We start from the raw sequence: 13,931 nt of genomic DNA on the forward strand, positions 1-13,931 counted from the left end.
TTGAGGAAAAAAATGTGCCACATCAGAGTGTAGAAGCACTTAAGAAAATACAGATGTCTTCTATTAAAGAGATTTGCAAGCATAAACAATCCTATTCACCTTTATTTTTATTTTGAAAGTGATACATATTTCATAAATGATGTTATATATTGTTACCACAAATGAGTAGACACTTCTGTGAATTTTTAATATGGTAAATATTGACAGCTACAGGCCACATTAACAGAAAATGCTTTGGGAAGTTTCCATTGTAAGAAAGTAAACAAATTCTGAGGCCAAAAAGTTTGAAAGCTGCTACAGTGTAGATAATTACATAAAACTGAAAGTCACCCAAGTTCAAATTTTCTGAAGTTCTACAAGCTTGATATTAATTTTACAAAATTGGCATTAAAATTTCTATATGTGTGCCTCCTTATTGTCCAGGTATGATAGGCCCTTACGTTTGCTGTGTTTCCCCAGTTAAATTGGGTTATTGGTATAGAGAGTGATGTTATTTGGGCAGTTTGCTATTTGACACTTAGTATTCTCCCTAGGTCAGCCCTCTGTTATCGGAATGTCAGAAACACATTATGTTCTATTACTTATTCATTCATTCCACAAACCATCATGAAGCACTGTGGGAAGGCGGAAGGAATACAAAGCTCATGACTTCCCTCAGGCAGCCTGCAGTCTAGTGGGTGAGACAGAGACAGAGAAGAAAACGAAAGATCATAAAAACAAGTTTCACAACTACGATAAATATATTCACATTGCGTCATAAAGGATCAGAAGTAGTGCTCAGCCTGGGGGTGGGGGGCTAGCAGGAAAAGCTTCATGGGGACAAAGGACCTTAGCTGAATGCTTGAAAATAAGGCAATGATCAAGTGAAAACGTCAGGGCAGATCACTCCTGGCAGATGACATCGAATGAATGCAAGATATAAAGGCATGAGGGGCTTTCCATGTGGCTCAGGGGTACAGAATTCACCTGCCAATGCAGGAGATGCAGGTTCGACCCCTGGGTCGGGAAGATCCCCTGGAGGAAGAAATGGCAACTCACTCCAGTATTCTTGCCTGCAGAATCCCAAGGACAGAGGAGTCTGGCCGGCTACAGTCGCTGGGGGTCATAGAGTCAGGTTGACTGAGTGCCTGTGCGCACATAAAGGCAAGAACATGCGAGGGTGAAAGCTGTCCCATGTTGCTGGGGCATAAAATGTGAGGCCGGAGGGGAAAACATGCAGCAGGAAGGAAGCAGGAACCAGAGATGATCTAAGACGCGGTAACCAGCTTGAGAGTTCACTGATGGGCCAGTGGGGTTTAGGGCACTCCAAGATGCCCTGGCAAGAACAGAAAACTGCAGGTCTGTGGTGATAACTTGGACAGCCAACATGATGCTTTAAGAAGGATTTGTACTGTACATCGCAAAGAACTCTGCTTGATACTCTTCAATACCCTAAGTGGGAAAAGAATTTGAAAAAGAACAGAGACATGTGGATGTATAACTGAATCATTTTGCTGTACACCAGAAATTAACACAACCTTGTCAATCAACTATATTCCAATATAGAATTAATAAAAATAAATGGATCTGAATGCTTTTCTCCAGTTTGGCACAATCTTTAGTATCCTCGGTGGTCTTTTTCAGATCCCTCCTGCTCTTTCAGTCCCTCTCAGTTCCCCCTCTACTGACTATTTTACTGACACTCAGGCCATTTTTGTTTCACTGTCCATTCGTGTCCTATAGATGCTTCTCATCTGTTTTTTTTGGGTTTTTTTACCCAACTTTGTTTCTTAAACCCTTGGTATGTGAAGCCTCCCTCCCCCTGGAAAAAAGATGAGAACTCTTTGGAAAACAGAGAATTCCAAATCCCTTTATTGGAGATTTACAAAATACATGTGTACATTAATGTCACCGATAAGACCTGTGTTAAACAAAAAGCAACTACTGTAATTTTGTTTAATGCAGAATTTTCCAAAGGAAGCCAACCATGGGACCACCCATTTATTAGGCAAATTTTGAATAATTAGGGAGTGGAATGTTGCCAAATGAACAAAAAAATTAATAGGTCAGAAAATTTCGTTACCATTGAAGAAGCAACACGTGGACTGACATTGGGGTCTCCAGTCCAGCCTGTGGATGTGGGAACACTGTGGGATGGCATCTTTGGGATAAGAAAGGAAAATAACTGCCGTGCAGGTAAGAGTGTCACATGAAGAATTCCGTAGGAGTGTAATTTATGGGCCTATGCATGAAGCTACTGGGTCAAGCATTTGTTGTGGTTGCTGATTAGTCACTCAATCATGTCCAGCTCTTTTGTGACCCCATGGACTGTAGCCCGCCAGACTCCTCTCTCCGTGGGATTTCCCAGGCAAGATTACCGGAGTGGGTTGCCATTTCCTCTTCCAGGGGACCTTGCCAACCCAGGGATTGAACCTGAGTCTCCTGCATTGGTAGGCAAATTCCTTACTGCTGAGCCACCAGGGAAGTTTGGGCCAAACGCGATTCAGAGAGTTGAGGGAACTCCTTGTAATCTGAAGAGCAAGATGCCAAGGAATAAAAGACTTGTATAAAGCATTGGAAAATGGGACTTCCCTGGTGCTCCAGTGGTTAAGAATCTGCCTTCCACTGCAGGGGACGCAGGTTCTGTCCCTGGCCCGGAACCTAAGATCCCACATGCGCAGGGCATCTAAGCCTGCACACTGTAACTACTGAGCCAGCATGGCAATGAAAAATCTCACATGCCCCAACTGACAGACCTGAGGCAGCCAAAAAGAAACAAAGAAATATTTTAAAAAACACTGAAAAAGAATGGATAGGGCTATATATGAAAATCACTGTGGGTTTAGTAGTTATCACACATTTTAAAAATCTTTGAACTCAATAAAGATTTGTAAAAAGGATGAAATATAGAATTGTTTCCCCAAAGAAGAAAAATAATGAAGAGGAAGAGAGGGAATACAACCCTGATTTCCCAAAGTGAATAAACAAAAAGTAGGAAGAAACCTAGGACCTCGCGAAGTAGACACGTTTGCTGTTTCTCTACTGGAGTTTGAAAGCTGTTCTCCCGTTTCCCCCATCAAACCTGAGATGCATACACGTATACATGCTAAACACAATTTTTAAAGTTTACTTATTTTTAATTGGCGGAGAAGGCAATGGCACTCCACTCCAGTATTCCTGCCTGGAAAATCCCATGGACGGAGGAGCCTGGTAGGCTGCAGTCCATGGGGTCGCTGAGGGTCTGACACGACTGAAGGACTTCACTTTCACTTTTCACTTTCATGCACTGGGGAAGGAAATGGCAACCCACTCCAGTGTTCTTACCTGGAGAATCCCAGGGACGGGGGAGCCTGGTGGGCTGCTGTCTATGGGGTCACACAGAGTCGGACACGACTGAAATGACTTAGCAGTAGCAGTATTTTTAATTGGAGGACAATTACTTTACAATGTTGTGTTGGCCTCTGCTATACATCAACATGAATCAGCCATGGGTATACATACTTCCCCTCCCTCTTGAACCTCCCACCCCATCCCACCCCTCTAGGTTGTCACAGAGCCCTGGGTTTGATCTGAATCGGAACAAATCATTTCATTTGTTTGGGTCCTTTTTTTTTTTTAACCCATCCCAGTTGCTCTTCTTCAAAGCATGATGAGTTCTAAGTGTTCAACCGAGAACACAAACTTTGGTGACTCAGAGATGTGCCATTGTGAAAAATCTCCCCTCTTGGAAGTGTCCTTTCGAGAACTATGCAAAAAGGGGACACAAACTGAAAACATACGGACACAAACTGAAAACATCCGAACTTTTTAACTGTGTTTACCTTGGCCAGCACCTCCATTCTCTCCTACTGAAAAAGTTTCAAAATCTGTGAGCAATGTTCATATTTTCATTTTCTCGCCAAGGGGTACAATTCTGAAGAGAGACTTTTGAAAAGCCCTAGAAAGTTTTCCTTAGCAAGGAAACCCAACATTTAAGGCCAGCTCAGCTTTGGGTAACATTCTCCTTTCCTGATTGGCAGCAGGATGGGCCCTCCTGGGTGGCCCACCTCCAAGTGTATACTCTTATTTTTAGGACATTGAAGGAAAATAACTGCCAAGCGGTAGGAATGGCATATGACCCAACTCTCTTAACATCTATGGTCCTATATGTGACCTTACTGGATCCTCTCTCTGTACCATTTCTTTCTTCTTCTTCTTTTTTTTTAAGTCTGACTTGGTTCCTATAAGCTTCCTGCTGCCACATTCAAAATCTGCCTCATTTAAAGCCACTTTGAGGGTGCAGAAACCAGGGTTTGGGGGAGAGGGTTCTGGTTTCCTAAGCTTGCCAAAATACATAATCAGAATCTATATTTGGAACCTATATGCTAGAGGCTGCACCCTCAGTGCTCCTGAGGATGCTTCCTGCAGAAAAAAAAATGGGGGGGTCGTGGGAGGAAAGAGGAGGTGAGACAGGCAGGAAGGGCCTTCAGACATCACTAAGTCCGACTTTTTAAATCCTGTAGGGGAAACTGAGGCTCAGGGATGCAGACTGACTCAGGAACGTCTGTAACGTCACCTTCATCCTTGACCAAGGCATTGCCTCGCCTCTCCCCCTACCCAGCTCTTGGACTTTCAGAAAGCCCATCTCCTCGAGCTTCAGACGGCGGGCAAGTGGTGTCTGGGAACCGCTGGACCAACCCACTGCCTCCACCCCCGAGGGCCCCGACGGGGAGGGAGGAGGCCTTTGAGTGAGAGAGGCAGGGAGGGAGGGCGAAAGGAAGGAAGGGGAGCCCGGGGTGGGAGTGGAAGAGGCAGCTTCGCCCGGGGCGGGTTGGCTCGCGGGGCCAGCCCTCCCGAGGCGGTTTATAAGAGTTGGGGCGGCCGGGAGCCCTCCCCGCCGGTCCGCGCGCCCCCGGAGCAGCGCCGGGTTCTGAGCGCCCCGCGTCGAGGCCCGCCTGGCCGCGCGCCGGCTCGCGCCGCCTTCGGACTTGAGCGCGCGGCAGCCCAGCCCGGGAGGGAGGCGAGCGCCCGAGCGAGGGGGCCGAGCGCCATGCGCCGCGCCAGCAGAGACTACACCAAGTACCTGCGCGGCTCCGAGGAGATGGGCGGCGCGGGCGCCCCGCACGAGGGCCCGCTGCACGCCCCGCCGCCGCCCGCAACCCCCGCGGCCGCCGCCGCCTCTCGGTCCACGTTCGTGGCCCTCCTGGGGCTGGGGCTGGGCCAGGTCGTGTGCAGCGTCGCCCTGTTCCTCTACTTCCGAGCGCAGGTGAGTGCTCGCCCCACAGGGCGCGCGGGTGGGGCGCGCCCACCTCGACCCGCCAGCACTTGGCAGGAGGTGGAGTTTGGTTCCCCCCCGACCCCGGCCGGGCTTCCCCGGATCTTGCATATTCCGGAGGGGAAAGGGACTCTTAAATAAAAGAGAACGTGTGACTGCGGCGCAGCCGGGCGCGGGGCCCGGAGCGCTGGCCTCGGTCCCCGCGGGCGCAGCCCGGCCAGGCTGTTTCGCTGAGGCTGGGCTCGCCCGGCGTGGTGCGTTTGAATTTCCCCCGGCGAGACCGCATTGGTCGCTCACCTCTTTTGGAAACGATTACGCGCTTTTCTCCCCTTCTGTATCCTTCTTGGAGCAAAGAATGAACTTATTGATGTTCACTTAGGAACAAAATGGAGCGTCTCCAGTCAGGCGTCACCGACCTTTTCCCTTCCCACCCACCCCCCAGAGATTGCGGGGTCCTGGGGCCGGTTGCTTTGCACCGTGCCGGGGTGCGCGCGGAGCCGAAGGTCGCAATGCGTGCGCTGCCCGCAGCCTCTGGAGCATCGGGTGGCGATGCCCAAGGCATACAGATGGACCAAAAGACACAGCGTGGCCAGGGACGCCTAGTCTTAGGAGCCGGGCTTCTCTCGCTCTGGGTGAAAGAAGAGAGAAGGGCCCACGTGCCTTCCCACGAAGGTGGGCGGAGGAAGGAAGCGAGACGTGTGTGGAGGTGGTGAAGTTCTCTGCCCTGGCACAGCCTGGCGACAATCTAGCAAATAACCAAGCTTTTCAAAGATGGGGAAACCGGCTAGGGACTGGGGAAGATAGTAGAAAGGAAGGGGTAAATTTGTAACATTATGCTTTCTGGTGGTTTCTGCTCTTGTGTTTTCTTGGAAATTGCTGTGCAGTTGCTTGGATTCATTCAAATATTCTTGTCTGGTGCTGTGAACTCTTTCTCAAAGGAAGTGGGGGGCTGACTGTGCATTTTTTTTTATGGGAAAAGAGAGTTGGGTTTGGACTTCATTGGTTTTCAGATTCAAAGGTGATTACTAAACCAAATTGGATGCATGAGACATGGCATTGCCTGGATTGTACAGGTTTTTGACATGTGCCAGAGTCCTGAGCTTGTCATCATAGACTTTTTGCTAAGTATTCAGTATCCACTAATTTGCATTTTGTAGAACTAGTTTATGAACTGAGACAGAAGTAGACATACTAGGCACAGTATTTTAGAAAATTTGTATTTGTATGTTAATAAACATATTTTCCTGTTGAGAAAGTTTTTCTAAAACCACAACTTTCAAGTAGTTTTCTTGCAACGTTGTCATTCAGTCGCTCAGTCCTGTCCCACTCTTTGCGACCCCATGGACTGCAGCAGGCTTCCCTGTCCTTCACGGTCTCCCTCCCGGAGCTTGTTCAAACTCATGTCCATCGAGTCGGTGATGTCATCCAACCCATCCTTTGTTGCCCCCCCTTCTCCTCGTGCCCTCGATCTTTCCCAGCATCAGGGTCTCTTAGATTACACAAATCTATATGAAAGTGATGAAACATTTTTCTTTCATTGGACTGCGCTGCAGCCAAAAATGGCTGATTTATCCATTTTCTCATCCGGTATATGGTCCTGCCCCCTCCCCCGTTTAATTCTTACATACTGAGTGCCTGCGCTGCACTTGGCACTATTCAGTGGTGCGGAATACGAGTTAAGAATCATTTAGTCAACATACAGTGCCCATCTGCTGTGTTGCATGCATGATGCCAGGTAATGATGGGGACTATAACAAAAGACTTTAGATTCCTAGTCAAATAAGAGAGAAGCATTGAGGAAAGAGACAGAAGATGCAGTCGTTCCCTCTTTTTAAATTTAATTAATTAATTAATTTTTATTTCTTGGTCCTGGGGCATGTGTGTTCTTAGTTGCCACCAGGGATCAAACTCAACTCCCCTGCATTGGAAGGGCAGTGTCTTAACCACTAGACCACCGGGGAAGCCCCAGTACTTCTCCGTCTTTTATCTCTTCTAACACCTTAGCATTACGGCATTTTCATAGCAGGAATTGTGAAGTGAGTATTCAGCACTGAAAGAGCTAGGGGATGAATGGATTGTAGGGACCAGGAACAGCTTAGATTGACAGGAACCATGGAAATGTGACCATTTCAAAAAGAATGACTTGCTGGGCTGTTGAAGAAATTGTTTGACCTCTTTGTACGGAGTCCCAGTATTAATGGTCTGGCGGGCTGAGAAGTCTAGCCTTCTCATGATCGTTTAGCAGTCTTGACGTCACATGGATAACAGTGAAAACTTCCAACAATTTTTTTCAAAGTCCACATGTAAGTTAATAAGCCTGGCTAGAAAAATTTCATTTGGAGAATTTAATGTCATCGAATTTCTGGGTACAGTTTTCCTAGATGTCATGAAGATTGGGATTCTCCAATATTTATATAAAATGTATTAGCCATTATGCTGAACCCAGCTTTGGGCTGCATTTTTAAAAAGTGGCTTTCTTCAGTAAAGAAGTAATATTTGGAACAATGTTTTCATAGGAATATCCCACTAGATGTGGTTAGGTTTTGCTGAGGATGATATCTAAAGGAGTCCTAGACATTTAGAGATACATTCAGAAGAAGGTACAAATGAAATAGAATGTTTGGAATTTGTTTCAAAATAATAACATGTTTGCTTATAGATCCACTGGTAACTGTTGAAACTCTATGGTCAGTACCTGTAGGTTGAGTCTACAATTCTTTACACTTTTACATTTGCTGGAAGCCTTCTTTGAAAGTTCTAGCTGAGAGAATAGACCCAGTTTGACCTGACACTGGTTGAATGTTTTCACTTACATCAGTTCCTTTGGATGAGAACTTGGTACCAAATGAGAGATAGATTTTTGATTTCCACTCAGTTTGTGGGTCACTTACTTGGGATTCCTGAGTGCATTTGAGTTAGAATGAAATCATCTAATATCAGGTAGCATGTTTGCAGTTTATAGTAAAAAAGAAAAGAAAATGGAGCCAGTTTTATTGTTTTTGTTTAAAAGTGAGAGAGGGAAGTCCTGAAAATCCTCAAGAATCACAACATTGTTAGTTGGCTATACCCCATTAAAAAAAGTTCAAAGAAAAAACAGTTCAATTTAGTTTTAAATGCATTTAGAAAAATATCCCCAAATAATGTAAAAAAAAAAAAAATTATAGTGACTTAAAACGAGTTTCCCTTTCTCAACTCATGTTTGAATAGTTAAAAGTGAATGTGCCTCCCGAATGTTTGCAGATTGCTTGTGCCTAGATTAAAAAAAAAAAAAAAAAAGTACTAGATCCAATGTAGATTGGCTTTTCCCCCACCAACCTTGCCAAAGAAAAAATAGCGTGTGGTTTGTGCTATATATTTACCACATAGTATTCATACTTCGGTTTACAAAGAAAAAAATCCCTTCCAAAAAGTTGCTTTTAAATATTGATGTGTATTTAAACACACACACATATACACACAACATCCATATAACCATATTCAAAGTTTAGAACTTAGCTATAAGATAAGTTTTTCAGAAAACTCAATCTCTCTTCCCTTTTAACTCTTTCCCCAAACCCTCAGCATGCACACCAACCTCCCTGGGCTGTTCTTTACCCAAGAAGGAGAGCCGTCACTACCAAAAGTCTGATGTGGAGGTGTGTGGGCTGGCGGCTTAAAAAACCAGAAAACGCAGCAGCACAGATGGCAAGCATCCTGCCTCAATTAACCCTACAAGCGATGAAGTTTCAAGGAAGCTTTCAGACTGAGTTACTTGCATGTGAACCACACCATCTGATACATGTATTTTTGAAGTCCAGTTTAAATCAGATATTCAAGATTCACTTAATATTTTCAGTCATTTCTAGTACAGTGAATTCATTTGTAAGTCAGTTTACTGTGATTTGGGGATTCCCTGGTGGCTCAGACAGTGAAGAATCTGCCGGCCGTGCAGGAGACCTCAGTTCGATCCCTGGGTGGGCAAGACCCCCTGGAGAAGGGCATGGCAACTCACTCCAGTATACTTGCATAGAGAATGCTATGGACAGGGGAGCCTGGTGGACCACAGTCCATGGGGTGCAGACAGTCAGACCCGACTGAAGCAACTTAGCATGCACACACGTGGCTGGCGCTGCACCCCTGCACCTCTGCTCCGCCCTTTCTCCTGGTCTCTATTTGCATGCACGGAGAGTTGCAAGGGCAGCAGACTAACATAGACATTTGGTTGTAGATGAAAAATAAGTTCCTAAGACACTTGCACCACTGTGTCACAGTGGCATGTTCACATTAGCCGAGACATGAGGACAGATGTCCACTGACCGATGACTAGATTAAGACGATATGGCACATATAGACAATGGAATATTACTCAGCCATAAAGAGAGTGAAACAATGGCATTTACAGCAACATGGATGGATCATTCTAACTGAAGTAAATCAGATAAAGACAAATACCATATGATATCACGTATATGTGGAATCTAAAATAGGACACAAAGGAACTTACTATGAAACAGAAATAGACTCAGACATAGAGAACAGACTTCTGGTTGCCAAGACAGAAGGTGTAGGAGGGACAGATTGGGAGTTTGGGATTAGCAGATGCAAACTGCTATATACACACACACACACACACACACACACATATATATGTAAAAAACTCAATCACTTTGCTCTACATTAGAAAATAATACAACATTGCAAATTAATTCAATAAAATAAAATTTAAAAATAAATTTCTAATGTATGACCCTTAAGTAAACAAAATAAGTGAGTATAATATCAAACTGAATGATGTCACACTTTCATTTCGGAAAATAATTGGTAACATTTATATATGTTTAGCTCTAAATGTGCTTCCCAGATGACTCTGGTAAAGAATCCACCTGCCAATCCAGGAGACACAGGTTTGATCCCTGGGTTGGGAAGATCCCCTGGAGAAGAAAAGGGCAACCCACTCCAGCATTCTTGCCTGGAGAATCCCATGGACAGTAGATGGTGGGCTACAGTCCATGGGGTTGCAAAGAGTCAGATATGACTTAGCAACTAAACAACAAACAAGCCCTAACATGACCATCTGAAACAGTGGTTCTCACTTACACATTAGATACACTCGGGGAGAGAGATTCAGTTGACCTCAACTCTTAGGGATATTGAATAAATTGGCCCAGGGTGGGACCTGGGCAGGGCTATTTTTTAAGAGAGAAAAGACTAAAATCTTTGCATCATATTTCTCTTCATTAAACCTTTAGCCATTATTGACCATATCAGTATTTTTGTGCTAGCTGGTATTACTTGTGAAAAAACTTTAAAAGTGGGTATCCAAGGAAATTTGGAGACATTTTAATAGTAGACAATTGATATTTGTACCTTTGGTATTTGAAAGCATCCCTTCTCAAACCTTAACGTGCAAGAGAATCACCTCGAATCAGAGCTAGAATGCAGATCCACAGGCACTGCCCAGGGTGGGACCTGGGCACCTGCATTTCTAACAAAATCTGGCTGATCTTGTAACCCTGAAGATGACAGGACTATACTTCCCACAGCAAGAGTCATGGGGGCTACTGTTTCTGTTGATGGCGCTCAGCTTGTCAGTGGGGTTGGAGCTTAACCAATGTTAGGGTCCCCAGGCGTTTCCCCACTAATACCACACTGTCTCTTTAGCTCAGCGGCTTTCTGGTGGTGAGCCAACTGAGGCCTTCGCAGGAAACTTCTTTCTTGAGGTCTAAACCCAGTGACCCTTCATATCAGTTGCCCAAGCCTCTCTGGTTTTGTGGGAAACTTACTGGTGTAAGTGGGCTTTTAAGCAGAACTATGGAATGGAAAGCTTGCCTTATATGAAATCTCAGATATTATGATTCGTACTCATTATCTTAGAGACATAAAAGACAAATATGGGTGGCAAGTAGTTTTGAGTCCTAAGTGACACCTCTCCCGTGATTTTAGACGTTACCAATCCTTTAATGTACAAGAGTGGAATGATAAAATTTGCATTGGTGGGTGCACATTTGTGGAAAGGCTATCATTTTGTTTTGAGAGTTTTGGATATGGGTAGGGTACTTAGTTTACTTCTGACAGCTGGTTCATAAATCTGCACATCTTCCACTGACTTTTAGAAAGATAATTAAACCAGGGATTGAGAGAGCTGGTATTAACTGACTGTGCTTTGGTTATGGCAGACTTATGTAATCCCCCCCCCTTTTTTTTTTAAATCTAGCCTGTACCTAAAAAGCAAGTGCACATGAAGTACCTTGAAGTTTTTGAAAGGAGAGAATGATAAATTAAGCCACTATTATTAAAACAATTAGGTAGCTAATTACCTCTCCTCTTTACTTGGCAGTTGAAACCACTACAAAGGCTCGTCAGAGCCCCAGGAGGAGCTGGCAGACAATTTAAAAAGTAATATATGAAGAAATGCTTGTGCTGGTACCTGTTGTAACTAGGCGACCAGCTATAACTCTGTGGGGATATTTTGGGTGGGACTATCCCACGCACTTCAAGAATTTTAGCATTCCCTCAGCATGAATATGTATAGGTGCTCATGAGCCCCCTTCACCCCAGCTGATCCCAAGCATCACCAAACACGTTTTCAGTCACCTTCTAACAGATGTAGCTCTCCCATCTAAGAACACTGGTGAGAGGTTCAACAAAAAGGGAAACTGCTTCTGGCTGCAGGTTTTCTTTGGGGCTAGGAAATGGATTTCTTCGGCTGATTAAAACACACATTGATTAAGGGAAAAGGCTAGGCAAACATGGCAGCTGAACATGATGTTAATTTCACCTGATTTATGTAGGTTTCATGCTTTGAATATCCAAGTGGGCTTCATAATCCCACATAGCGTGCTCCTTAGGACTTAAAAGGCTTGCTCTTCCTGTACTGAACACCGGTAGTTTCGTTGATGCCCTTCCCCTCAGTGAGGACTTGAATAACGTCAGACAATTTTGATAATTTCCCCTTGAATTACATGTGTACACGTGTGTTGTGGATGATAGTCAGATACTCATAAAAGCAAATTAGAAGTCAATGTTTGCACCAACTGGAGGGTAATTGTATTAATTGTTAGCTATTGGGAACCTGCATTCATTCTTCCAAGAATGAATTCTGTTGTCTCAGTCACACTTGACTCAACAGCAGAGTGATCAATGATAACCACTCTTACGTTCTCACACTTTTTTCCCCCTCTCAGATGGATCCTAACAGAATATCAGAAGATGACACTCACTGCATTAATAGAATTTTCAAGCTCCATGAAAACACGGATTTGCAAGACACAACTCTGGAGAGTCAAGACTCAAAATTAATACCTGATTCGTGTAAGAGAATTAAACAGGCTTTTCAAGCAGCTGTGCAGAAGGTGAGTCCACATTGAAATGATAAGTCAAGAGCCCTCACTGACTCTACTAATGCTGAAAATTAAAATTGGCTAAGTGCTGTTGACTTTGTTCTTTTTTATTTTAGTAATTTGTAAGAGAGCTAAAGAGAATTTTTTTTTGAGGGATTAGCAGAATCCTTTTGAAGTTGGTAGTGGTTAATTGGGCTTCCCTGGTGGCTCAGATGGTAAAGAATATGCCTGTAATGCAGGAGACCTGGGTTCCATCCCTGGGTCAGGCAGATCCTCTGGAGAAGGGAATGGCACCCCATTCCAGTATTCTTGCCTGGAGGATCCCACGGACAGAAGTGCCTGGAGGGCTACAGTCCATGGGGTTGCAAAGAATCGGACATGACCGCGTGGTTAATTATAGTGACCATCGGTGTTCATGCAAATATTCTTTCCTTTCTTTCTTTCTCTCCCCTTCCTCTCTCTCTCTTTCTCTTATTTTGGAGGAAGCATTTAAATTCACTCTTGAAAGGAGGACAGGGATGGTTTGTGGTAGTCAGGGAGCCAGTGTGCTGGTTTGAAATCCCTGCCTTAGAAACCATTCTCTCTGCTCAAGGATTCTCTACTGGCTACTTCCTTTATGTTGGGTTTTGAAATGGGAAGACCCCCTATTCCCCATCTGTGTGTGGATCCAGGGTTCTGTGGAGAATAAGTATTAGCTGGCCCTCTGTTGTCATCTGACTTGTGAGGGGAAGTGAAGTAGAGCAGGAGTTGATGTTGGGGGAGGGGAAATTCTCTGGACCTTTTCTGATTTTCCAGGAGAGCTGAGTGAGAAGGGAGGGGATGGGGATACAGAAGACAAATGACTTCTCTACAGTGACAGCCTCAGTGGAGAAATGCTGGAATAACTGCCTGTTTTGTTTTCCTGGATACAGTCCCCTGAGAATTCTGCAGCCTTGGCATTATTTTACTGACTCCAGCAAGAACTGGGTAGAGCCCCCGACTCCAGGGTGTGCGCATGCGTCCACATTGATGCCTCGCATAACACATCTGATGGGTTCTTGCGTCTGCTCGGACATCCCAACCTCTAGTTTGCAGCTCCCTGGGCTAACTCTGATAATCTCACAGTAAATTCTAAATTTCTCAAATGCCTCAAACCTAAGTTGAAATTCGAGTTTCTTTTTAAAAAATTCACAAGTACTAATCACATTTTTTAAAAAGAGGATATGTATTGGATATAGAGGTAGGGAGAGATAAAACTGTTTTGTATAACCCTTCAGGCTGGTATTTGCTATATTTCAACAAATTTAAGAAACCACAAATTTTCAACTTACTTTATTATTTCATGCATCACAAAGAGAGAAAAACATTTGACAAAAGAATTAAACATAATCATTATAGAT

At 44.4% G+C, this 13,931-nt stretch overlaps 1 protein-coding gene across 1 annotated transcript in view; it reads left to right on the forward strand.

The window, feature by feature from the left end:
• The first annotated feature begins 4,907 nt into the window (after positions 1-4,907).
• Positions 4,908-13,931, forward strand: part of TNFSF11 (TNF superfamily member 11) — a 41,817-nt gene continuing 32,793 nt past the window's right edge. The window contains exons 1-2 of the mRNA XM_070380831.1: positions 4,908-5,224; positions 12,397-12,564. Coding sequence (XP_070236932.1) covers positions 5,009-5,224; positions 12,397-12,564 — 384 coding nt within the window. The 5' untranslated portion in view covers positions 4,908-5,008. The remainder of the gene's footprint in view (positions 5,225-12,396; positions 12,565-13,931) is intronic.

Source organism: Bos mutus, chromosome 12, assembly GCF_027580195.1.
Source record: "Bos mutus isolate GX-2022 chromosome 12, NWIPB_WYAK_1.1, whole genome shotgun sequence".
NCBI lineage: Eukaryota > Metazoa > Chordata > Mammalia > Artiodactyla > Bovidae > Bos > Bos mutus.